This window comes from Rhodamnia argentea, chromosome 1 (assembly GCF_020921035.1).
Source record: "Rhodamnia argentea isolate NSW1041297 chromosome 1, ASM2092103v1, whole genome shotgun sequence".
NCBI lineage: Eukaryota > Viridiplantae > Streptophyta > Magnoliopsida > Myrtales > Myrtaceae > Rhodamnia > Rhodamnia argentea.
This window is the reverse complement of record NC_063150.1, coordinates 30,942,069-30,967,792: the sequence shown is the minus strand read 5'-3', so window position 1 is coordinate 30,967,792 and position 25,724 is coordinate 30,942,069. Positions and strand designations below refer to the sequence as shown.

General features: G+C 44.8%; 6 protein-coding genes and 3 non-coding genes across 14 annotated transcripts; 6 read left to right on the top strand and 3 right to left on the bottom strand.

Annotated features, from left to right (window-relative positions):
* Positions 1-12: 12 nt before the first annotated feature.
* LOC115743933 (pre-rRNA-processing protein TSR2 homolog) lies at positions 13-2,331 on the bottom strand. Its single transcript, XM_030678952.2, has 4 exons — positions 2,095-2,331; positions 1,834-1,922; positions 1,607-1,720; positions 13-419 (listed from the first exon to the last, which is right to left on the bottom strand). Exons 1-4 carry the CDS (start codon positions 2,276-2,278, stop codon positions 213-215), a joined length of 594 nt encoding a protein of 197 aa, XP_030534812.1. The 5' UTR covers positions 2,279-2,331; the 3' UTR covers positions 13-212.
* Positions 60-19,260, top strand: LOC115732155 (uncharacterized N-acetyltransferase p20-like). 3 transcript variants are annotated; one of them, XM_048285910.1, is made up of 2 exons: positions 60-64; positions 8,950-9,745. In XM_048285910.1, exon 2 carries the CDS (start codon positions 8,958-8,960, stop codon positions 9,489-9,491), a length of 534 nt encoding a protein of 177 aa, XP_048141867.1. In that variant the 5' UTR covers positions 60-64; positions 8,950-8,957; the 3' UTR covers positions 9,492-9,745. The 3 variants fall into 3 exon arrangements, 2 of the variants coding, with proteins under 2 accessions (XP_048141867.1, XP_048141868.1); XR_007199821.1 differs by lacking the exon at positions 60-64 and having other exon boundaries at positions 8,890-9,541; positions 9,572-9,745; XM_048285911.1 differs by lacking the exon at positions 60-64 and adding an exon at positions 19,091-19,260 and having other exon boundaries at positions 8,890-9,537.
* On the bottom strand, positions 3,479-7,818 carry LOC115732154 (cysteine synthase-like). 4 transcript variants are annotated; one of them, XM_048285882.1, is made up of 12 exons: positions 7,484-7,818; positions 6,734-6,791; positions 6,517-6,626; positions 6,377-6,434; positions 5,996-6,259; positions 5,741-5,878; positions 5,592-5,643; positions 5,190-5,269; positions 5,022-5,081; positions 4,778-4,858; positions 4,486-4,576; positions 3,479-3,497 (listed from the first exon to the last, which is right to left on the bottom strand). In XM_048285882.1, exons 2-11 carry the CDS (start codon positions 6,770-6,772, stop codon positions 4,487-4,489), a joined length of 972 nt encoding a protein of 323 aa, XP_048141839.1. In that variant the 5' UTR covers positions 6,773-6,791; positions 7,484-7,818; the 3' UTR covers positions 3,479-3,497; position 4,486. The 4 variants fall into 4 exon arrangements, with proteins under 4 accessions (XP_048141839.1, XP_030518680.2, XP_048141850.1 ...); XM_030662820.2 differs by lacking the exon at positions 3,479-3,497 and adding an exon at positions 4,149-4,366; XM_048285893.1 differs by lacking the exon at positions 3,479-3,497 and having other exon boundaries at positions 4,149-4,576; positions 6,116-6,259; positions 7,484-7,816.
* LOC115732157 lies at positions 8,550-8,713 on the top strand. The gene has a single exon (XR_004014314.2). It is a non-coding gene; the product is annotated as a U1 spliceosomal RNA (small nuclear RNA).
* LOC125312567 (cysteine synthase-like) lies at positions 13,707-17,337 on the bottom strand. Its single transcript, XM_048285875.1, has 11 exons — positions 17,123-17,337; positions 16,374-16,431; positions 16,157-16,266; positions 16,017-16,074; positions 15,636-15,899; positions 15,381-15,518; positions 15,231-15,282; positions 14,718-14,797; positions 14,550-14,609; positions 14,306-14,386; positions 13,707-14,104 (listed from the first exon to the last, which is right to left on the bottom strand). The coding sequence occupies exons 2-11, from the start codon at positions 16,410-16,412 to the stop codon at positions 14,015-14,017; spliced, it is 972 nt and encodes a 323-aa protein (XP_048141832.1). The 5' UTR covers positions 16,413-16,431; positions 17,123-17,337; the 3' UTR covers positions 13,707-14,014.
* On the top strand, positions 18,202-18,365 carry LOC125313630. Its single transcript, XR_007197289.1, has one exon. It is a non-coding gene; the product is annotated as a U1 spliceosomal RNA (small nuclear RNA).
* LOC125312429 (uncharacterized N-acetyltransferase p20-like) lies at positions 18,414-19,060 on the top strand. Its single transcript, XM_048285913.1, has one exon. It carries the CDS (start codon positions 18,477-18,479, stop codon positions 19,008-19,010), a length of 534 nt encoding a protein of 177 aa, XP_048141870.1. The 5' UTR covers positions 18,414-18,476; the 3' UTR covers positions 19,011-19,060.
* A 2,435-nt stretch (positions 19,261-21,695) lies between the features above and the next one.
* LOC115744020 lies at positions 21,696-21,859 on the top strand. The gene has a single exon (XR_004015770.1). It is a non-coding gene; the product is annotated as a U1 spliceosomal RNA (small nuclear RNA).
* A 132-nt stretch (positions 21,860-21,991) lies between these two features.
* On the top strand, positions 21,992-22,565 carry LOC115743982 (uncharacterized N-acetyltransferase p20-like). Its single transcript, XM_030679040.2, has one exon. The coding sequence runs from the start codon at positions 22,005-22,007 to the stop codon at positions 22,545-22,547; it is 543 nt and encodes a 180-aa protein (XP_030534900.1). The 5' UTR covers positions 21,992-22,004; the 3' UTR covers positions 22,548-22,565.
* The last annotated feature ends 3,159 nt before the right edge of the window (positions 22,566-25,724 follow it).

The window sequence follows — 25,724 nt, the reverse complement described above, 5'->3', positions numbered from 1 at the left end:
GAGAAGAATCAGTGAAAATGAATTGAGGGGGAGAGAGCTTCCAAGTGGAGGATAAAAAATTCCGGTTTGTGCTGGCACCAGTTTGCGCCGTAGAATCTCTCCAATGTTAATAAGAAACATCAACCCTTAATGATCACTTTTGAACTTGGCAAGAAGAGAAGTAGCAACAAACTACACCATACATACTCGCAGAACCTTAGACAAGGTCGGTGTTACAACTTTTTAGCCCTACTTTTTCTTGAACTAACCACTGTCCATCCATCTGAATCAGCTGTCTGAGGTGGCCTCCCCTCGTCTCCAGCTTTGTTGACTGCAGTTGGGCTCGGCTGAGCTTTTGGTGCATCCACCATCATGTATGGCGAATCGTCCATCATGTCTTCACTATCGCTGTCTTCTTCTTCTTCTTCTCCTTCAACAACCTATAAAGACAACAAGTAGTATCAAGAAGAATTTGTGACTTATGTAACAACTCTTGTAAGTTCGATATATACAGTGGTCTCCAATGCGAGATGAACATCCGTCAATAGGAAGATGCACTTTACACAGATCATTTTCGGCGTCCTATGCAATACATAGTGTGATCATGCAGATGATGTTTCCTAGAATATAACACACATCACCTTGTTGAGTGTATTCCTAGGTCATAACCTGCACATGATAAGATAGACTTCAAGTATAGCCTAGAGAGATGCATCGGCATGAACGAGAATATCAGTTACGTAGTCTTCAAATGTCAAGCCTTCAATGAGGACTTCATCTTGAAGACACTGAATTACATATCGTGCTAAAATGACCAAAATATATGGAATGGCGATACAAGAAGACATTTTGCTGGTCAAAACCTCAAAACAAAGAATGGATTTCTAGCATCAACAACAGAGAAGGGGGAAAAACCGAAATGCATGCCACCCAGGAGAGTCTAAGCATCACAATAAAACATAAACAGCCCTACTGTGGCTCCTCCTCACTCTCTTCTAGAATATTCCCAACTTGAAAATTAAAGACAAGCAAGCAGAAACCAGTTCAAGTTCCCTCAAGGATTTCTCAAAGTCTCAACCAAGACAGGATTGTAGATGGCTCAACGACTGCATTTTAGCACACTGAGCAGAAACTCAATGTCAATCACAGCTATAGCGGCGACCAAAGGCGACTAAAAAAGTTCTGCTCAAAACAAGCATGAAGTATGAAGCTATACACAATCTCCTTGCAAAAGATGAAGTTGGTCATAAGAGAGAGCAAAACACATCCCCGAAGATTCATCTTTTTAGTTCATCCTCTCTATGATCTGATCAAAGTAAAATTCCACGTGAAAACTGCATCCGCTGTTCTCTTAAGTTTTTCGTCCCAGAGGCTTGGTGAATATATATGTGCCTTGCTGAAAATAAGGTAGGAGCTACATTACTTGCTTCGCCGAGGCACTTTATGCTTCAGAATGACAATTTAATCACTTCCCCTTCGGAGATGCTATTGACAATGAGTAACCCAGTTTCTTCAAACATTTTCCCAACAAGTACAATGCTCCCCATCATCAAGCAATCGCCCATCACCTCGAACGAGAAAAACGAGGAGCCTGCAGCATCCAGGCAAAGATTCTCACAAGAATTACCTGCTTGATATGCGCAGGTGCTACCCTCTTCAAAGAAGCCTCCCTTAGTTTCTCAATAGCTGTGAAGTTCCCTTCCAGACATTCTTCATGCATGATCAATAACTTCTCCGCTACCTGCAGAGTAACGTAGACTAAGCATAACGATAACATGTTTTACCAGCTATGGCCGGCCGCGCAATCATATTTGCACCGACACCGCAGTCAATCAGGGGAGAAGAAAGGCATACCTCCTCGACACTGCCATCTTCGGCCACAGTGTTCAGAGAAATCATGGCGTCGTGCAGAAGATCTTCCAAATCGTCAAAGTAAAGCGGTTCTAATCGGATCAAAAAGAACAAGCAAATTAGACCAACGGCGCGGAAATTGAAGCTCAATCCCCAAATTCACGAAGAACAATCCCAACAAACACTCGAGCTAAGTGTTCACCAAACGAAATACACCACGGACTAATCAAAATACGTATGATGCATCGTAATCGGTGCGCGTACCTTTCGATTGCGTGAACCAGGCGAAGATCTCGTGACCGAGCTCATCGGCCCTCTGCCGCGAGTTGGGGCCGCCCCACTCGTTGTCGACCGCCATCTGAAGAGCCGACCACCTGGAGAGCGTCAGCGCTATGCCTTCCCTGAAGATCGGCGCAGCCTGTTCCGGCAGCTGCCTCGGAGGTTCCATCTCTCTTCCTCTCTCTCTCTCTCTCTCTCTCTCTCTCTACGCTTGAGATGGTCCGAGGACGGCGCGAAGATGGAGGAGGAGTTTGGAGAGCTTAGCCGATCGGTGGACGCGGTCAAGGGGTGGGTATGAGAACCGAGCGAACCCGGTTCGGCTTCCCAGGCCTCGTTCGGTTCTTAAACAAATCGATACTTATTAAAAAAACCGGCCATCCATTTGAGCGATTTATACGCTTTTTAACCATGAAGTTTTTCACTCATACCGAGTTGCCCGGTCCTACCCGAGTGACTTTGCAAAGTTTACTTGACGAGCAATGTCACGTTTACTAAAAGAATCTTGTCGGAACTCTATTTTGCAATATAGGATGCTTAGGGGCTGCATGATAACACTTCTATTTTCGGATTTCTCTGCCATAAGTTAATCCGGCAGAGAAATTCGTTTGGTAAAAACTTTGCCAAAGTAGAAATCCGTTTGGTAAAAAAATTAACTTCCGGTAGGATTTTTAACTTCTGGCAAGATTTTTAACTTCCGGCAAGATTTTTGGCCAACTTTGAGAAGCAATTTTTTTTTACTTCTCCACCTTAGAATTACTTCTTTGATCACACCGACCACCGACGGCCGCCCCATCGCCGACCACCGCCGCCGCCGCCGGTCGCCGCCGCCCGCCGCCGCCGCCCGCCGCCCGGTCGCCGCCGTCGCCGGTCGAAGTAAAAATTTGTTTCGGTTATCAAACGCATTTCTCAGTCAGAAATCAACTTATGAAGCAGAAATAGAAAAAACTACTTTTGCTAAAAAGCAGAAGCTGAAAAATTCACTTCTTGCCAGAATGACTTCTGGAACCGAGAAGTGTTATCATGCACTACCTTAAACAATCCGATCGTTCATGACTCGGGTTTTTTTCGCTTATTCCATCACCCAATTACATTTTATTGCATCACTCACTAAATTTTTTTTTCATGAGGCTTCTTAGAGTCCGCTTGTTTGAAGGAAAAATTATTGTCGGAAAATTGTTTTCCGACTTTCCAGTATAGAAACTAATCCATGTACGGAAAATATTAGTTTTCCATGAATTGCAAATAAAAAATTTAGATCGAAGGAAAGCAACTTTTCCTTCTTACAAAAAAGAAAACGCCTTCTCTAAAAGTACCAAACAAATGAAAACAAACTATTGAAAACAATTGGAAATGTTTTCCTTAATCACGAGGTTTTAGTGTATTTATTTCGGAAAATACGTTATGATAAAAAAGATGCTTTTTGGGAAATATTTCTAAAAAAAAAAGGTTTTATTGATAAATATTTTGCCGATGTGGATAATTATTGTCACAAGACTTCTTAGGTGTAGCATTTCTTTTGTTGGCATGTTCCCAAAATAAATAATTTTGGTCCATCTTCTATCCACACATATCGAGCTTTATCGACATGAAAAATTTAGGAGTGATCGGTTGCCGGACTTGAGGGACCGATTCCCAATTTTCGAAATCGGGGATCGGACCGAAGGTGCTTGGAATCGAACCGATCGGTCCAGTGAAACCGATTGCATGTGTTTAAAACACATTTTTATATTTTAAATGTGTAGAAATATCTTTAATAATTAAAAGTTTAAATAGTCCCTTCGTAATAATTATCTTATCGTCGAGTTTCATATACACAGAAAGGATCAATATCTTGATTTTCATAAGTCCAAGCAAACTTGGAAAGGCTAAGTTCATCCACGGGATTATTATGCAGAGCAAGTCCATGGAACTACATGACTTCTTTACTCCAACTGCCTGTGCCAACACGGTTATGAATTACAGAGCGATGAATCCGAAGCTCAGGTTTCACCAGTACGAGGTTTTTTTTCGGGTTTTATGGCGTCGAAAGTTTGAAAATAGAACCGGACCGAAGCATGTAATGGAATAAATTTCATAGGAAATTACAGACATGTTATTTAGATGCTGAAGTCTCTAAGATTGCAAGAAGGGATGGGGGGAGATCATATGTAACGTCTCATCGACAAATAAGTTCCAGAAAACATCTTAACATGCTGAATCTCGAACAAAAGCAAGTCATTCCTTCCTGGGGGTGAGATTGGAGTTGTTGCATTGTGCTCGGAACGGCATCAGCACGTGGAAACCCGTAGCCGACATTTCAGTAAAGTCGAGATCTCCATAAATAGGCAACCCATTTATTTCACTGCTAACACCGGACCGATTTGTGGCTACTGTCGCTCTAATCGAAAGTCATGTTTTGAGCCTCGTCCCTGATCGAATCGAAAAGGGCGGTCGAAAGATAACGCTCTCCGAAACTAGGGAAAACAACCTGCAGAGAGGGAGAAAGTCGGGGCCAGAATAACGGCATGAGAGGCAACACTGTGCATGCGGAAATTGAAGGTGGGAACTAGGAGGAGAGCAAAGTGCCAGATCAAAGACAGAACACCGAATCATCAAGGAAGAAACGATAGTATCTCCTTTTACCGTATGGCATTGCAGATGAACAAAATGCAAAGAAGTCAATACTTACAACGATCAGTTTTCCTGCATATTCTGGCTGCTTTCCCAACTTTATTGCAGCCGCAGCAGCAGCCCCTGAAGAGATCCCTACCTACTCGAAGACAAAGTGGAAGATTGCCAAAGGTGAGAACGCAAAAAGCCGGTTGGTAAAAGTAAGGTCCATCACATCAATATGGTCTGAAATTTTCTCATGAAAGGTCACTTTGTGCGTCCGGAGAAAGAAGACAGGTTACGACAGAGTTGAAAGTCCGTACCAATAGACCCTCTTTCAGGGCAAGAAGCTTACTAGTCTCAATAGCTTCCTCACTTGATATCTGGAGCCACAAAATGTCGCATAATTTAATCACTTAAGGAAAGTATCCTCAACTCGACAGCAAGGAGGATAGTCTAACCAAATTTTCAGCCTAATGTTCGGAACTTACTTGGAGGACTTTGTCGAGCAAGCTGACGTCCAAAACTGGTGGGATGATACCAGCACCAATTCCTTGTATCAAGTGCTTGCCTATGATATGTTTGAGACATCAAATAATTGACCAAAAGCAGTTGATACATATCAAAAAGTCAGTAGCATAGATCAGGACAGGAGGATGAAAGAAGAAGTGAAATTTGTCTCCCACATAGCGCAATGCCATTTCTTTGTGCTTTTTGCCCGTGCTACTGTCGTTCCTGAGGATATAACAGTCACCCACCCCGCCCCGCAAAAAAGAAAGAAGGAAAAGGAAAGAACTCGCTCCTAACTCAGTGATATCTAAAGTTGTACTGCACAGAGTTCCAACAACAGCAAAGACGAGTCAGAGAGGAGAGAAAATAAATCACGCACTAACCTGGATTTCCACCATTCAGGACTGCACTTTCAACTGGCTCGACACCATACACCTGGATGTAAACAAACGAGAGAGTAAACAAAGACATAGTTTAGCAGCCATTTATCTCTCTGAAGCTAACTGAACACACGATTGGAATTCAAGCAGACCTTGATCTCCGGGTTTTTTTCCTTGAGGAATTTGCCCGCGCCAGTCACAGTTCCTCCTGTCCCTATTCCTGAAACGAAGGCATCGACCTTTCCTCCCGAGTCCTTCCATATCTCTGGGCCAGTAGTTTCATAATGAATCTACAGACACAATCGCAAACCAACTCTTCAATCCTTCGAATTGTGGGCACATAGATGCATGTACAGATTAATTAAAAAGAATCAGGCAGAAGAAAATCAACAATTAAAATAAAGAACCTTTGGATTCGCAGGATTCTCTAACTGCATGAGCATGTGACTATTCGGTGTCCTGTCCCGGATCTCCTCAGCCTTTTGAAGGACCCCATCTACTCCCTTGGCCGGATCCGTGAGATATACCTCAGCTCCAAAAGCTCGCATCAAAATCCTTCTCTCAATACTATATGAAGCCGGCATGACAAGGATAAGTTTGTAGCCCTTAATGGCAGCAATAAAAGCCAAACCAATGCCGGTGTTGCCGCCGGTGACTTCGATAAGGACGGTCTTCAATCGCCATACAATCCATCAAAAACAATTTCTCATAATCAGTAAGTGAAACATAGGCAACAGCCGTGTAGATGTTCGGAATGAACTTTTAGCCCCACGGAATATTCTATTCACCTTTCCTGGAGTTATCAGGCCTTTTTCCTCAGCATCTTGGATCATGCTAAGTGCAATCCTGCGTAAAATATCCACGAATATCTATCAGAGTGTGCTAATTGATGCAAGCCAGCAGTAACACAGGGGTAATTGTTGCTTGCCTATCTTTAACGCTAGAACAAGGCTCCATATTCTCAAGCTTCGCGGCGATGCGAGCTACACAGCCTTCCACAACATTATTGAGATAAACCATTGGAGTATTGCCTATTAACTTCACGATACAATGAGAAACACGTTAATAGGATAGCACACGACCAACCGGAACTTTGTGACAGAATCATAATGACATTGGGAAGATGGCATTCATAGAGAGTTTACCTCGGTGACATCTCTCTTGATAGCACACTGTCCCTCCATGTCGTGTTTTCACAACAATCTAGAAGCCAACAAGAAAACACATTGCAAGATAAGTCTTCCGCACGAAAAGTCAATTGAGATGCGACAACCAAGGGACTGATCTTGATTGTCATTCCACAAATGCATTTTGTATTATGTATGTAGCTCATTCCATGAAACAGTAGCCGAGGCCATGCTTCTACTAAACCACATCACTCCAGCACGAAGGGCAAGCAAATGATATAGGCCGAAGCCAACTTGCAGCAACAATTGGAACACTTGAATCAGCTCAATCATAGGCGTAAAAGGGGAACAAACGACATGGACAAAATTCATCAGGTGTCAACTTTGACGAAAGAGCCGTGAAAACACACGATTCCCTGACTTTTACATCCTCCTCTAGGAGAATATCTACACCTATTTCGCCTGAGCATTTAAGAAACTAAAAGACTTTGACAAGCAACTGACTACGCACACATATCATTACTTCTTTCTTCTGAAGGTATAATCTTCTCATCCTCAGTGTCTGGCAACAAAGCACCAACATAAGCTGGGCAGGATTTTCACCAACACCCACATGCGTCACTATAATCTTCTTTTTCAAAAGACAAATCTGGAAAAAAGCTCCAAAAACTCTCACAAACTTCAAAGAGCACCCATAAACAAGAGCAGAAGCAGCAAAAGCGGCAGCAATCAAAACATTGCGATTCGCTGTTTTATTCAGGAACTCACCAGGGATCAGAAAACGCAGTATGCCTCGCCAATCGCTCTGCGGGGGAAAGCAATTCGAGCAATGCAAGTTCAAATAGAGGAACTTGGATTGAACCCAGGAAGGAAGATAAGGCGGAGAGTGGCGAGGAGGAGAAAAATTGGAGCACTTGAAGGGCAGAGAGTTGAAGAAGCCAAACTAGAACTTGCTTCTGCAATTAAATAAGAGGGAAGATAACCAAAGGAGCAAGTTGAGGATTCATTTGACATTTACAAATTTGAAGCTTTCGTGCTTTGTCCGCTGCTTCGTCGCCACCATCTTCCACTTCTTCTTTGTGGGCCGAGTCGGCCCCCGATTCAAAGGCTTTCGGACTCGGGTTTCTCTCTCTGTCACACACACAAAGATATGCAGAGCATTTTTTCGTTTTTGGTCAGAAAGATGTGCAGAGCATTGTTCAGTTAGCTTCTGTGAATATAAAGTCACTGTCTGTGTATTATTTATGTGAGAAAAGTTCAAAATTGATGATTTTCACTCACTCAGCTCATCAGTCTGACATCTGAGCTGCGCACTAAACAACAGCCAGCTAAGAACAAGAGTCTCTGCTCCCGAGAAGAAGCCAGAAGACTCCAAGAGCAACATCAGTAGTGTTTGATTCTCTTTTGGCTTGGAATTTGACTCCGTCAATCAACCAAGGTCCGTTCGTCATGGAGAGGAAGTTGACTGCTCCGCAGACACCCATCTAGAACTATTCGAACTGTTCAGACAAACTGCTCAAATTCAGGTGATCAAAATACCCAGAGGAGTTTAGAGTGGAACACCCTCAATTTCCATGCTCGTTCCGGCTTTTTTTTAAATCTTTACCATTCTCTCTCTTCACCTCAAGTTGGAATCAGCCGAAAAAGCTACCACTGCGAACCACAAGAAGTACAATCACGAATCTCTTCGCAAGTCCCCCGTTCGGAAGAAACACCCTTTTGACCGAGTCGTCCACTCGCTCTCTCTCTCTCTCTCTTTGTCCCACACAGATTGGCTACTGAATCAGCGAGAGAGTTTGACCTGTATAAAATCAAGGCCTGGGCAACCAGCAACTCACTTACCTGGACGGGGTCAATGGGCGGTCAAGAAGGTTCATGGCCTGGGCCTAGTGACCTCCATTGCACTTTGGGGAGGGGTGCTAGCCCAAGGTCGGCCCAAGTGGCCGAGCCTACGTCATAATTTGTGGCAGCGGGGGCCTGCGTTCGCGCGGCCCCTACCCAATTCCAAAGTCAAATCTGTTCTCTACGTAAAGTCGCGTCAGATCCTTACGGATTCTTCCAGTTTCCTGGAAGCTTCGATTTGCGGATTTTTAGGAATAATAAAAGAAGCGGGTTCTCTCTTCTGCCACTGTCGGGTATGTAAAGACTGTATTTTGCTAGAGAAGCGGGTTCTCTCTTCTGCCACTGTCGGGTATGTAAAGACTGTATTTTGCTAGAGAAATCGTAGTTCTTAGGTGTTGTGATGGAGACAGTAGACCCATCGGCCGTGAGCCTCCGTCCCTTCAGGATATCCGACGCCGACGACTTCCTTTCATTCGCAGGTGACGACCAGGTCACGAGGTTCCTGAGATGGAAGACGCTGGCCTCGAGAGAGGAGGCCCTGGCCGCCATCAGGGACGTCTGCATGCCACACCCTTGGCGCCGCGCCGTGTGCATCGGGGACCGCTGCGTCGGGTTCATCTCTGTCTGGCCCGGGTCGGGGGACGACAGTTGCCGGGCGGACTTCGGGTACGGCCTGGCCAGGGAGTGGTGGGGGAAGGGCGTGGCGACCCGAGCGGTGAGACTGGCGCTCTCCCAGGTGTTCGGGGATTTCCCTGATGTCTTGAGGATTCAAGCCTTTGTCGGGGTGGACAACAAGGCTTCCCAGAGGGTGTTGGAGAAGGCCGGGTTCACAAGGGATGGGTTGCTGAGGAAGTATGCCTATTTGAAGGGGACTTTGCAGGATTTGTACTTGTACAGTTTCTTGTCCACAGACGTCGTCCCTGCAGACAGATGAGTGCCGCCGATCCGATGGCCTTTCGGGTCGAGTCTCGAAGGCGTATTGAAGTCGGAAAATTTTCGCCTTGCTGCCAAAAGCTAATAATAGGCTGATCTAAATAAAATTTTCAAGTCACTAAGTTAGCTAAATTCATCATGTACGAGAATCAGCTCCAGAATAGTCATGTTCATCGAGATCTCAATGTTACTTCTTCATGGAGTACGAAATGGAACTGCCATCAGCTTTATGCATATGAAAGAACTCGTTCGTTTTTTTTTTTTTTTCATTTTTTCATCATTTTTGGGCGTTGGAAGAACTTCTGAAGATGGTGTGGCGAATTCAATCGACAGAAAGCATGGCAAGTGGAGGAAGTAAAAAGAGTAAATCCGAACTATTAATCGTCGCCTTTCCACTTCGCCGAATGCCAGAATGTTATACTTACAAGACGATCTTTAACATTCAGTATAAGTATGATCGAATGGCCGCTTGCTGCTGAAGAAGATTATGAACAGGTAGAAGTGGCTTTTAGTCATTTGAAAAAACAGGGAAACAGAGTAGTTTTATTCAACAGAAGGTCCACATCAAGCTGCAGAAAAACTCAAGTAAGCCACATTGGCAAAACAAGAAGACACGCTGCTTACGTAGCTAAGTTTCTGCCAACTCGCTCGTAAAATGCATGATGTGCTGCTCATGATGTCCAAGAAACGCAAATTAACTCACCACAAATGAGCTCTCCAGAATTTTTTCTGGCCTCTTTGCAAAGCATCGATTGCGGCTACAGCAGCTGCACCGGACGATATTCCGACCTGCAAAGCGCAACGGATAAAACAACAGAGAAGCCCCCTTAAAAACCACGCAGCAGAAGCTCTTTAATAGCTGCTGGGAAATCACTCATCAGTAGAGTCAGAAGCTTGATATACAATGCTATATACAGACAGATGAGCAATAGGTCTCCGTCTTCTATGAAATTTGAATCTCCAAGGGCTTTTTCCATCCAAGGTGAACTTCTGGTGCCGGGCCTAGAACATTGTGATGGAAAAAAAATTGGAGGGAAATACCAGCAGTAGCTGTTTTAGCATTTAGTGCAAATATTCCATCAATGCTGCTGAAAATTGTGACCATAAGCTTTTTCATCCAATGTGACATATCCGAGATAAGAAGACCTAAGCTTCATTTACTATGTTCGAGCGACCAAATTGAAGTATGATAGAAGGAATCAAAGTGTTTTGACACCACATGAGAATTTGATGATTCTGGCTATACCATTGCCAAACGTTCAACAAATTTGTTATTAGCCTAAGCTTGCATACTCTCAAAGACACTTGACATTTCTTGAGCCTATAAAATATAGTTTGAGTTATTCAAAACGGTCTTAATAGATAATGAGACTTCCAATTTATCCATTACGTGCACTTTGCCAATAGAAATCGAAAGAACAGTTATAGAAATGTGAAGAAACCGGCACATCGAAATACCTCACGAACAGATCAGCCAATTTCTAGTCGACGATCATCGTTCGATCTGGTCAATGGTCCATTGTCAATGATGATGTGGTTGTCCCGACATGGCAAGACGACGTCGTCGGGGTGATGCGGAGATGATGTCGTAGCGGTGTGAGGCGACTTCAACGGGCGTCGTCGACAACGCGCAGGGACGTCCGGCCATGTGAGCAACGCGTGGCCGAGTGTATTAAATACAACAACACCAGCCCTCACGTCGAGTCATCGTGATCAAGGATTGCTTATTTATGTTTATTTGTTTTTCTGTTATAGAATCCTAAACTATAAGGATCGTCAATTTTTTGTTTTACGTGGGATCCTAGTTTGTAGGGGTTTGTTTCTTCAGATATTCTAGTTAGTGAGATATGTTAGTGGGTTTTTGTTATTGCTATTCTGTTGCTATTTTCTTGCTAAGTGGTTTTGGATGTTATGCCTATTTAATAGGTTTTTTGATCTCATGAATAAAAAGTAACTTGAGATAGAGCAGAAACTCTCTCTACCGTCTTCTTCTCCAAAGCTTATCAAATTATTTTGTGGCCATTGAACCATTTGTTGTTGCTTGCTCGTTCAACAATTTGGTATCAGAGCCTTCTTCCGGGCGTTCGGTGAGCATCTCTGTTGTCAAGATGGGTGATCTTCAAGTCGTTGGCGGAATCAAGAAACTCAACAACCCGAGCTACAATTCTTGGTCCACCTGCATGATGTCTTATATGCAAGGCCGGGATTTGTGGGAGGTTGTGAATGGAAACGATGTGAGACAACTGGAGGCTGAAGATGCGAATGGGACATTGCGAAAATGGAAGATTAAAGCGGGCAAAGCCATGTTTGTTTTGAAGACGACGATTGAAGAGGATGTGGTGGAGCATATACGAGATGTGGATACTCCCAAGGAAGCTTGGGATACGTTTGCCAAGCTGTTCTCTAAGAAGAACGACATGAAGCTCCAACTTTTAGAAAGTGAGTTGTTGTCGGTGACGCAGTGCGACATGACGGTCGCACAGTACTTTCACAAAGTGAAGACGCTATACCGAGAGATCACCGAGTTGGATCCGGAGGCTCCTATTGGCGATACCAGGATGAAGCGAATCATCATCCATGGTTTGAAGCCAGAATTCAAGAGTTTTGTCGCTGCCATACAAGGATGGCAAATTCAGCCGTCGCTTGTCGAGTTCGAAGATTTGCTAGCTGGTCAAGAAGCCTTAGCTAAGCAAATGGGAGGAGTCTCATTGAAGAATGAAGAAGAGGCACTCTATGCCTACAAAGGCAAGTGGAATTCCAAGCAGCATGCTTACGGTGGATCTAAAAAGAATGATGACAAGGTGAGAAGTCATCAAGGTGAAGACAAGGTGAGAAGTCATCAAGGTGAAGGGAGCGTTCGCTCATGGAATGGTTCTAAGAACCGTGGCAATGGCCAAAAATTTGAAGGGAAGTGCTACAACTGCCGGAAGAAGGGTCATATGGCGTAGGATTGTTGGTCAAAAAAGAAGGCCGTCAAGAGTAATGTTGCTACTTCCAAAAGCGAAGAAGGATGGGATGCTGAGGCTTTCCTCGCTGTAGATGAGGAGGAGTTAGCCCTTACGGCAACAACATTCAATCAAATCGATTATGAGAATGATTGGATCGTTGACTCGGGCTGCTCAAACCATATGACCGGTGATAAAGAGAAGCTGCAGAACTTGTCGGAGTACAAGGGAAGTCGGGTGGTGGTGACGGCAAATAACTCAAAGTTACCGATAGCTCACATCGGTAGTACGACCGTCTCTCCTCAATGTAGTGATGCCGAGGTGCCACTCCAAAATGTCTATCACGTTCAGTGTATGAAGAAAAATCTTCTCTCGGTAGCACAATTAACATCGTCTGGCCATTTTGTCCTATTTGGTCCACGAGATGTGAAAATATATCGAAACCTTGAGATTACTGAAGAGCCGGTAATGAAGGGACGAAGAACGGAGTCTGTCTATGTGATGTCTGCGGAAACCGCATGTGTGGACAAGACGAGAAGGAATGAGACGGCAGACTTGTGGCACATGCGGCTAAGTCACGTTAGCTATTCTAAGCTAGATGTGATGATGAAGAAGTCAATGTTGACGGGACTTCCACAACTTGAAGTGAGAACATACAGTGTTTGTGCAGGCTGTCAATATGGAAAAGCGCACCAACCGCCGTACGAAGAGTCAAAATTCAAAGCGAAGGAACCATTAGAGTTGATTCACTCTGATGTGTTCGGACCAATTAAGCAAGCTTCCATTGGTGGAATGAAGTACATGGTGACCTTCATTGACGACGTCTCGAGGTACGTATGGATCTACTTTATGAAGGAAAAATCTGAAACTCTTTTAAAGTTCAAAGAGTTCGAGAAGGTAGCAAAAGCGGAGATTGATAAAAGAATCCGTTGTAGAAATATCCTCAATAATTAAAATTTTAAATAGTCTCTTCGTAAAAATTACCATATCGTCGAGTCTCATATACACAGAAAGGATCAATATCTTGATTTTCGCAAGTCCAAGCAAACTTGGAAAGGCTAAGCTCATCGACGGGATTATTATGCAGAGCAAGTCCATGGAACTACATGAGTTCTCTCCTCCAACTGCCTGTGCCAACATGATCATGAATTACAGCGCGATGAATCAGAAGCTCAGGTTTCACCTGTACGAGGTTTTTTTTTTTTTTTCGGTTTTACAGCGTCGAAAGTTTGAAAATAGAACCGGACCGAAGCATGTAATGGAATCAATTTCATAGGAAATTGCAGACATGTTATTTAGATGCTGAAGTCTCTAAGATTGCAAGAAGGGATGGGGTGAGATCATATGTAACGTCTCATCGACAAATAAGTTCCAGAAAACATCTTAACATGCTGAATCTCGAACAAAAGCAAGTCATTCCTTCCTGGGGGGGAGATTGGAGTTGTTACATTGTGCTCGGAATGGCATCAGCACGTGGAAAGCCATAGCCGACATTTCAGTAGACAAGTCGAGATCTCCATGAATAGGCGACCCATTTATTTCACTGCCAACATCGGACCGATTTGTGGCTACTGTCGCTCTAATTGAAAGTCATGTTTTGAGCCTCGTCCCTGATTGAATCGAAAAGGGTGGTCGAAAGATAACGCTCCCCGAAACTAGGGAAAACAACCTGCAGAGAAGGAGAAAGTCAGGGCCAGAATAACGGCGTGAGAGGCAACACTGTGCATGCGGAAATTGAAGGTGGGAACTAGGAGGAGAGCAAAGTGTCGGATCAAAGACAGAACACCGAATCATCAAGGAAGAAACGATAGTATCTCTTTTTAGCATATGGCGTTGCAGATGAACAAAATGCAAAGAAGTCAATACTTACAACGATCAGTTTTCCTGCATATTCTGGCTGCTTTCCCAACTTTATTGCAGCCGCAGCAGCAGCCCCTGAAGAGATCCCTACCTACTCGAAGACAAAGTGGAAGATTGCCAAAGGTGAGAACGCAAAAAGCCGGTTGGTATAAGTAAGGGCCATCACATCAATATGGTCTGAAATTTTCTCATGAAAGGTCACTTTGTGCTTCCGGAGAAAGAAGACAGGTTACGACAGAGTTGAAAGTCCGTACCAATAGACCCTCTTTCAGGGCAAGAAGCTTAGTAGTCTCAATAGCTTCCTCACTTGATATCTAGAGCCACAAAATGTCGCATAATTTAATCACTTAAGGAAAGTATCCTCAAATCGACAGCAAGGTGGATAGTCTAACCAAATTTTCAGCCTAATGTTCGGAACTTACTTGGAGGACTTCGTCGAGCAAGCTGACGTCCAAAACTGGTGGGATGATGCCAGCACCAATTCCTTGTATCAAGTGCTTGCCTATGATATGTTTCAGACATCAAATAATCGACCAAAAGCAGTTGATACATATCAAAATGTCAGTAGCATAGATCAGGACAGGAGGATGAAAGAAGAGGTGAAATTTGTCTCCCACATAGCGCAATGCCATCAAATAATCGACCAAAAGCTGTTGATACATATCAAAAAGTCAGTAGCATAGATCAGGACAGGAGGATGAAAGAAGAGGTGAAATTTGTCTCCCACATAGTGCAATGCCATTTCTTCGTGCTTTTTGCCCATGCTACCGTAGTTACTGAGGAGATAACAGTCACCCACCCCGCCCCGCAAAAAAGAAAGAAGGAAAAGGAAAGAACTCGCTCCTAACTCAAGTGATATCTAAAGTTGTACTGCACAGAGTTCCAACAACAGCAAAGACGAGTCAGAGAGGAGAGAAAATAAATCACGCACTAACCTGGATTTCCACCATTCAGGACTGCACTTTCAACTGGCTCGACACCATACACCTGGATGTAAACAAACGAGAGAGTAAACAAAGACATAGATTTAGCGGCCATTTATCTCTCTGAAGCTAACTGAACACACGATTGGAATTCAAGCAGACCTTGATCTCCGGGCTTTTTTCCTTGAGGAATTTGCCCGCGCCAGTCACAGTTCCTCCTGTCCCTATTCCTGAAACGAAGGCATCAACCTTTCCTCCCGAGTCCTTCCATATCTCTGGGCCAGTAGTTTCATAATGAATCTACAGACACAATTGCAAACCAACTCTTCAATCCTTCGAATTGTGGGGACATAGATGCATGTACAGATTAATTAAAAAGAATCAGGCAGAAGAAAATCAACAATTAAAATAAAGAACCTTTGGATTCGCAGGATTCTCGAACTGCATGAGCATGTGACTATTCGGTGTCCTGTCCCGGATCTCCTCAGCCTTTTGAAGGACCCCATCTACTCCCTTGGCCGGATCCGTGAGATATACCTCAGCTCCAAAAGCTCGCATCAAAATCCTTCTCTCAATACTATATGAAGCCGGCATGACAAGGATAAGTTTGTAGCCCTTAATGGCAGCAATAAAAGCCAAACCAATGCCGGTGTTGCCGCTGGTGACTTCGATAAGGACGGTCTTCAATCGCCATACAATCCATCAAAAACAATTTCTCATGATCAGTAAGTGAAACATAGGCAACAGCCGTGTAGATGTTCGGAATGAACTTTTAGCCTCACGGAATATTCTATTCACCTTTCCTGGAGTTATCAGGCCTTTTTCCTCAGCATCTTGGATCATGCTAAGTGCGATCCTGCGTAAAATATCCACGAATATCTATCAGAGTGTGCTAATTGATGCAAGCCAGCAGTAACACAGGGGTAATTGTTGCTTGCCTATCTTTAACGCTAGAACAAGGCTCCATATTCTCAAGCTTTGCGGCGATGCGAGCTACACAGCCTTCCACAACATTATTGAGATAAACCATTGGAGTATTGCCTATTAACTTCACGATACAATGAGAAACACGTTAATAGGATAGCACACGACCAACCGGAACTTTGTGACAGAATCATAATGACATTGGGAAGATGGCACTCATAGAGAGTTTACCTCGGTGACATCTCTCTTGATAGCACACTGTCCCTCCATGTCGTGTTTTCGCAACAATCTAGAAGCCAACAAGAAAACACATTGCAAGATAAGTCTTCCGCACGAAAAGTCAATTGAGATGCGACAACCAAGGGACTGATCTTAATTGTCATTCCACAAATGCATTTTGTATTATGTATGCAGCTCATTCCATGAAACAGTAGCCGAGGCCATGCTTCTACTAAACCACATCACTCCAGCACGAAGGGCAAGCAAATGATATAGGCCAAAGCCAACTTGCAGCAACAATTGGAACACTTGAATCAGCTCAATCATAGGCGTAAAAGGGGAACAAACGACATGGACGAAATTCATCGGGTGTCAACTTTGACGAAAGAGCAGTGAAAACACACGATTCCCTGACTTTTACATCCTCCTCTAGGAGAATATCTACACCTATTTCGCCTGAGCATTTAAGAAACTAAAAGACTTTGACAAGCAACTGACTACGCACACATATCATTACTACTTTCTTCTGAAGGTATAATCTTCTCATCCTCAGTGTCTGGCAACAAAGCACCAACATAAGCTGGGCAGGATTTTAACCAACACCCACAGGCTTCACTACAATCTTCTTTTTCAAAAGACAAATCTGGAAAAAAGCTCCAAAAACTCTCACAAACTCAAAGAGCACCCATAAACAAGAGCAGAAGCAGCAAAAGCGGCAGCAATAAAAACATTGCGATTCGCTGTTTTATTCAAGAACTCACCAGGGATCAGAAAACGCAGTATGCCTCGCCAATCGCTCTGCGGGGGAAAGCAATTCGAGCAATGCAAGTTCAAATAGAGGAACTTGGATTGAACCCAGGAAGGAAGATAAGGCGGAGAGTGGCGAGGAGGAGAAAAATTGGAGCACTTGAAGGGCAGAGAGTTGAAGAAGCCAAACTAGAACTTGCTTCTGCAATTAAATAAGAGGAAAGATAACCAAAGGAGCAAGTTGAGGATTCATTTGACATTTACAAATTTGAAACTTCCGTGCTTTGTCCGCTGCTTCGTCGCCGCCACCTTCCACTTCTTCTTTGTGGGCCGAGTCGGCCCCCGATTCAAAGGCTTTCGGACTCGGGTTTCTCTCTCTCTCTCTCTCTCTCTCACAAAGATATGCAGAGCATTTTTTCGTTTTTGGGCAGAAAGATGTGCAGAGCATTGTTCAGTTAGCTTTTGTTAATATAAAGTCACTGTCTGTGTATTATTTATGTGAGAAAAGTTCAAAATTGATGATTTTCACTCAACTCAGCTCATCAGTCTGACATCTGAGCTGCGCACTAAACAACAGCCAGCTAAGAACAGGAGTCTCTGCTCCCGAGAAGAAGCCAGAAGACTCCAAGAGCAACATCAGCAGTGTTTGATCCTCCGTTCGTCATGGAGAGGAAGTTGACTGCTGCGCAGACACCCATCTAGAACTATTCGAACTGTTCAGACAAACCGCTCAAGTTCAGGCGATCAAATACCCAGAGGAGTTTCGAATGGAACACCCTCAATTTCCATGCTCGTTCCGGCCTTTTTTTTTTTTTTTTTAAATCTTTACCATTCTCTCAATCAGCCGAAAAAGCTACCACTGCGAACCACAACAAGTACAATCACGAATCTCTTCGCAAGTCCCCTGTTCGGAAGAAACACCCTTTTGATTCTTCTCGCCTTAGACCTCCCAATGAGTCCCCTGTTCGGAAGAAACACCCTTTTGACCGAGTCGTCCACTCGCTCTCTCTCTCTCTTGTCCCACACAGATTGGCTACTCAATCAGCGAGAGAGTTTGACCAGTACAAGAGAAAGGCCCGGGCGAAAGTACAAATCACTTACCTGGACGGGGTCAATGGGCGATCAAGCAAGCTCATGGCCTGGGCCTAGTGACCTCCATTGCACTTTGGGGAGGGGTGCTAGCCCAAGGTCGGCCCAAGTGGCCGAGCCTACGTCATAATTTGTGGCAGCGGGGGCCTGCGTTCGCGCGGCCCCTACCCAATTCCAAAGTCAAATCTACTCTCTACGTAAAGTCCGGGTCTCTTCTGCCACTATCAGATATGCAAAGACTGTATTTTGCTAGAGAAATCGTAGTTCTTAGGTGTTGTGATGGAGACAGTAGACCCAGCGGCCGTGAGCCTCCGTCCCTTCAGGATATCCGACGCCGACGACTTCCTTTCATTCGCAGGTGACGACCAGGTCACGAGGTTCTTGAGATGGAAGACGCTGGCCTCGAGAGAGGAGGCTCTGGCCACCATCAGGGACGTCTGCATGCCACACCCTTGGCGCCGCGCCGTGTGCGTCGGGGACCGCTGCGTCGGGTTCATCTCTGTCTGGCCCGGGTCGGGGGACGACAGTTGCCGGGCGGACTTCGGGTACGGCCTGGCCAGGGAGTGGTGGGGGAAGGGCGTGGCGACCCGAGCGGTGAGACTGGCGCTCTCCCAGGTGTTCGGGGATTTCCCTGATGTCTTGAGGATTCAAGCCTTTGTCGGGGTGGACAACAAGGCTTCCCAGAGGGTGTTGGAGAAGGCCGGGTTCACAAGAGATGGATTGCTGAGAAATTACGCCTATTTGAAGGGGACTTTGCAGGATTTGTACTTGTACAGTTTCTTGTCCACAGACGTCGTCCCTGCAGACAGATGAGTGCCGCCGATCCGATGGCCGTTCGGGTCGAGTCTCGAAGGCGTATTGAAGTCGAAAAATTTTCACCTTGCTGCCAAAAGCTAATAGGCTGATCTAATACATTTTTCAAGTCACTAAGTTAGCTACATTCATCATGTACGAGAATCAGCTCCAGAATAGTCATGTCCATCGCGATCTCAATGTTACTTCTTCATGGAGTACGAAATGGAACTGCCATCAGCTTTATGCATATGAAAGAACTCGTTCGTTTTTTTTTTTTTTTTTTCCATTTTTTCATCATTTTTGGGCGTTGGAAGAACTTCCGAAGATGGTGTGGCGAATTCAATCGACAGAAAGCATGGCAAGTGGAGGAAGTAAAAAGAGTAAATCCGAACTATTAATCGTCGCCTTTCCACTTCGCCGAATGCCAGAATGTTATACTTACAAGACGATCTTTAACATTCAGTATAAGTATGATCGAATGGCCGCTTGCTGCTGAAGAAGATTATGAACAGGTAGAAGTGGCTTTTAGTCATTTGAAAAAACAGGGAAACAGAGTAGTTTTATTCAACAGAAGGTCCACATCAAGCTGCAGAAAAACTCAAGTAAGCCACATTGGCAAAACAAGAAGACACGCTGCTTACATAGCTAAGTTTCTGCCAACTCGCTCGTAAAATGCATGATGTTCTGCTCATGATGTCCAAGAAACGCAAATTAACTCACCACAACTGAGCTCTCCAGAATTTTTTCTGGCCTCTTTGCAAGCACTGATTGCGGCTACAGCAGCTGCACCGGACAATATTCCGACCTGCAAAGCGCAACGGATAAAATCACAGCGAAGCCCCCTTAAAAACCACGCAGCAGAAGCTCTTTAATAGCTGCTGGGAAATCACTCATCAGTAGAGTCAGAAGCTTGATATACAATGCTATATACAGACAGATGAGCAATAGGTTTCTGTCTTCTATGAAATTTGAATCTCCAAGGGCTTTTTCCATCCAAGGTGAACTTCTGGTGCCGGGCCCAGAACATTGTGATGGAAAACAATTGGAGGGAAATACCAGCAGTAGCTGTTTTAGCATTTGGAGCAAATCTTCCGTCAATGCTGCTGAAAATTGTGACCATAAGCTTTTTCATCCAATGCGGAATATCTGAGATAAGAAGACCCTAAGCTTCATTTACTATGTTCGAGCGACCAAATTGAAGTATGATAGAAGGAATCAAAGTGTTTTGACACCAAATGAGAATTTGATGATTCTTGCTATACCATTACCAAACGTTCAACAAATTTGTTACTAGCCTCGCCGGATGTCTTGTTAGGCTCATTAAAATCACTAGTGACATAGCGCCAAAGCTTGCATCCTCTCCAAAGAACTAGACATTTCTTGAGCCCATAAAATATAGTTTGTGTTATTCAAAACGGTCTCGATAGGTAACGAGACTTCCAATTTATCCATTACGTGCACTTTGCCAATAGAAATCAAAAGAACAGTTACAGAAATGTGAAGAAACCGGCACATCGAAATACCTCACGAACAGATCAGTCAATTTCTAGTCGACGATCATCGTTCGATCTGGTCAATGGTCCATTGTCAATGATGATGTGGTTGTCCTGACATGGCAAGACGACGTCAGGGTGATGTGGAGATGACGTCGCAGCAGTGTGAGGCGACATCAACAGTCGTCAGCAACGTGTAGGGACGTCTGGCCATGTGAGCAACGCGCGGCCGAGTGGAGTAGAGAGCTTACGCTGCAAGCGAGGAGTTTCGCAACGGCATTTGGCTTTTCTGTCTTGTCGGAGGACAGGGTACCTCTGGCTGTGGCGTTTCATGTCAAAATGGCCAACGAGATGCGTGGGAAACACACTTACAAGCGGGCTTCAGTGGATCCATGATGCAGCGGCGCGCGTGGCGGCTGCCCAGGTCCGTTGGCGACCAAATTTCACGATTTGTTTCGTCCGAGGGCGGTGAGTCCAATGGTCATGTTCATTTTTTGAGACAAACAGCGGAAATAGTCTGGACAACAATCATGATCAATCAAGGAAGATGATATACAATCTTAGAGAATAAAGGGAATCGAGAGAACATCTCTTGACAGTCACCACCATCTTCTACTTCATCTCTCTCACAACAATATGCAGAGCAGCATTCATTTTGTGTGAGGAATGTTCAATGCATGCTTTTCCCCTCACTCGTCAGTCTGACCTCTGGGCTGCGCCCCGAACAACAAAGCTCACAAGAAGAAACAAGGAAGGACCCAACAGCAAGAGCAACATAAATAGGGTTCGGCAATCCTTGCTACTCGGAATTCTGACTTCTTCTGTGGTGTAAGTTGGTCGGCCTTAAGGATTTGTCCTGGAGAGGAGGATGGCTGCCCGCAGACATCTAGTGTAAGAACTGTATGACCTGTTCGATCGAACAAGCTGATCAAAATTACCCCAAGAGGAGTTTGGAACGGGGAACGTCTTTCGTTCCAATGCTCTTCTCCCGTTTCTTTTTCCTTCACCCTTTTCTCTCTTCCTCAATGGTGAATCGGCCAAAAGAGCAAATCACTGCGAAGCACAACGGTACGAATCACGACTGACTCTCGGCAAAGTTTGACCGGCTCCTCCATCCATATCTTTCTCCTCTTTGTCCCACATAGAGCGACCGGGGAATCGGCGAGAGAGTTTGACCAGTACAAGAGAAAGGCCCGGGCGAAAGGGCAAATCACTTACCTGGACGGGGTCAATGGGCGATCAAGCAAGCTCATGGCCTGGGCCTAGTGACCTCCATTGCACTTTGGGGAGGGGTGCTAGCCCAAGGTCGGCCCAAGTGGTCGAGCCTACGTCATAATTTGTGGCAGCGGGGGCCTGCGTTCGCGCGGCCCCTGTCCAATTCCGAAGTGAAAGATCTTTCATTCATTGGACATGGGTAAGGGTGCTTCGTTCATGTCGCTAACCCACTTTCGGGGCAGCTTCGTTTTGCTGATTTAGGAATAATAAAAAGTAGTGGGTTTCCTCCAGAGAAGAAGATCGTATGAGCTCTTTTGCGATGGACCCAGACCCGTCGGCCGTAAGTCTCCGTCCCTTCGGATTGTCTGACGCCGACGACTTCCTTTCGTTCGCAGGCGATGACCAGGTCACCAGGTTCGGCAGATGGGAGACGCTGACCTCGATAGAGGAGGCCCTCGCCGCCATCAGGGACGTCTGCATACCGCACCCTTGGCGCCGCGCCGTCTGCGTCGGGGACCGCTGCGTTGGGTTCGTCTCCGCCTGGCCCGGGTCGGGGGACGACAGGTGCCGGGCGGACTTCGGGTACGGCCTGGCCAGGGACTGGTGGGGGAAGGGCGTGGCGACCCGAGCGGTGAGGATGGCGCTGCCCCAGGTGTTCGTGGACTTCCCTGATGTGTTGAGGATTCAGGCCTTTGTCGGGGTGGACAACAAGGCTTCCCAGAGGGTGTTGGAGAAGGCCGGGTTCACAAGAGATGGATTGCTGAGAAATTACGCCTATCTGAAGGGGACTTTGCAGGATTTGTACTTGTACAATTTCTTGTCCACCGATGTCGTCCCTGCAGACTGATGAGTACCGATCCGATTGATCCGATTCGCCCTTTCGGATCGGGTGCACTTAAGTATTAAAATTTCTACCTTGATGGCCAAAAGATAATTTATCAATGGGTTATCTACATTTATGTATGAGGAATTAGCTCTGGTATGGTCATGTTCACTCAAGATCTGTATGTTAACTTCTCCGTGTAAGCATGAATGGAACTGCTCTCGGCTTTTGTACTTGTGGCTAATTCCATTACAGAGAGCATAGGATTTGGAAAAACTGATTCGACGTAGGCCTGAACTGAACATCTTGTCTAAGAAAATATAGCGCTCTGCGGCCAGCCTGGGTAGTTGCCGGCTGCAATTTTTTCTTGATGTGTCAAATAAACCAAATCAAAGCACGTCAACACCATCGAGAGGAAATTAGTCGAGGTTCATAGAGCATGTTCTCTGCCTCTTGCTTCCCAGAAGACGAATAATGCTCTCCGAAGCTCAGGAAGACCGCCTGAGCAGGGTTAATATCGAGGGTAAGTATGATCGAATGGCTGCTTGCTGCTGAAGAAGAGCATGAACAGCTAGAAATGGTTTTTTTATCATGTAGAGAAGGAAACAGGAGTAGTTTCATTCAACAGAAAGTCGACATCGAGCTGAAGAAAACTTCGAAGTAAGCCACGCTCGCAGAACAAGAAGATATGCTTGCTTACACAGCTATGTTATCGCGAAGTCACTTGTAAAATGCATGATATTCTGCTAATGATGTCCGATGAAAGCAAATTAACTCGCGGTATAGTAATCATGCACCAGAGATGGAGACAAACAAGAGAAGCATAGTCATAACCCAAACACAAGGTATGATTCCACATCGAAGGCCTTCAAATGGCGGAGAACGAAAAGAAAAAAGTACGCAATTTAAAGTTAAGTCAGTGTAATATCACTACTGGTTACAAATGGGATCCCAAAAGCAATGTCGAAGATCATGACTTACCAGGTTTGCCACCCGATAATACTGCGCTTTCCGCCGGTTCTACAGCATAGAGCTGGATGCAACACACAAGAAATAAATGAGGAACGTGAGAAATGGTTTAAGTTGCCAAGAAATGTTATCTAGCGCGATAGAAATGCACACCTTGATCTGAGGGTTCTGCAACTTGAGATACAGTTTCTTGTCCATGGACATCGTTCCTGCGGACCGACTAGTACTGATCCTATTGGCCTTTAGGGTCGAGTCACGAAGGTGTAATAAAGTGTCATTTTGCCTTGCCAAAAGCTAATGGACTGATCTACATTACGAAGTACTTGGTACTACAATCATTGGGGGAACAATATCTACACCTGAAGATGCTTAAGTGTCTTCTCGATTGCTCGTTTGAGAACTAATACTATCTTTGGCCCCAGAACTGAATCTGTACGAACCAGAATAGAAGCGCTTGCCCTGCCCAAGTTGAGGTCTGGTATGGTCATGTCCATCAAGATCTGGATGTTTACATCTTCATGGACTGTGAAATGGAACCCCTATCAGCTTTATGCATATGGCTAATTCGATCACAGAAAGCAAAGCATGGCAATTGGAGGAAGCAAAAGAGCAAATCCGAACTATTAATTGCCGCCGTTCCCCTTACAAGACGATTACAGAAGCTCACACGAAAGTTTACATGATCGGAAGAGTACAGTACCGATATAACACTCCGCGTGCAGCCTGAGCAGTTTGATTTTCACCAGCTCTATCAATGTGTTGAGAGCGATTTCCTAAGTATGTCTCCAACTTATCGGCAGATGAAAACCGATTTTCTTGTGAAGCAGACACCACGTCTGTGATGGCGAGGGCGAGTTCTCCCGTCCGTGGTCTAAAACTCATCTCATTCGACCGGTCGGCTTGTGCAAGATTCGCATCTTGGAGCAAACGCCATGCCATCGCATTCGTAATCATGTGTTACCCTTGGACCTCCTCACCCAGCCCCAAATTTTCATGTCACGGAACAATCAAGTAGTATTGCCCATAAGTGGGAAATCCCTCCTTGTTCGCCAATTCAACTAACACGAGTTGCAGAAACGGCAGGCACTATTTGCTTAATGGATAATTCCTGGTGCCCAAACCATCTGTTGGATCACTGAAAAACCTACAGGAAACCCCTGCAAACTTTAGCAACCCTCTAAAATCTTTTTCAGGCAATGGCTGGAGACCGACGCTTTCGCTACGAGTTGTAGAGTAGAGCGTCGGCATGCCCATCTCCTTAAAAACGCCCGTCGGAACATCTTGTGCATCAAAAGTTCGGCTCGTTCTCATGTCCGAATGGCAGATTAGGGAGGCGTTGACATTGACATTATCTAGTGTTCATGCTGTAGATTTCATCGGAGATGTCAAAAGTCAATGTCAGATCTCGTTATTTTGATGGCCACATTTCGAAAATCACGCGGGAATAATACCTCTCCATATGAAGCGATCCCACTTTGTGTTACCATTTGTGATATCCATGAATGAAATTCACTTCAGGTTTTGTTTGCTTTGACCCGTCTTATATTGAGACTCGTGATTTTATCATTGGACATAAATGTAGGCACTTTCTCGGTTAATCGGTCATCCAATTTTGTATTGACACTCGTGATTTTATCATTGGACGTATAGGTAGGTACTTTCTCGGAAGACCATTCATCGAATTAATGTCTCAACCGAGCACGCTAATTATCATTGGTCGTTACGTCTGATGTTAAAAGATGTCTCTTATGAGTTGATTCAGCTTCTAAGTACATGTAAATTACGTCCGATGTTAAAAGATGTCTTGCAACTTTGTTTTATTCTCCCCTTCGCTGTCTTGGAGCTTGTCGAGAGAGTCATTTCTTATCCGAGCTCTCTTGCTCAAGTGATACTTCCCGTCCTTATCGTACGAGGTTGCTACAAGAGATTAAAAATGAATGGTACAATCTCAACTAATTTTGTCGGATGTCTCCAAAATGACTTTAGCCCCACTCGAATTCGGCTTCCGTGGAGTCTAGACGAGCCGTTTTTATTTCGGTTTTCGAGATATCACTTTACAATGGATAAAAAGCATTCCTTTATCGTGAGCATACTTTCAAAGGTACATCGGCGTCGTTTCGTAATAAGCTCGGTTTAGCCAAAGTTTTAGCTAAGGTAGTTGTGTACTTGACTTTGCAATTCTTTTTCCTTAATCGATAGGATTTCGAGTTTTTCTGCTTGAATTAGATATGT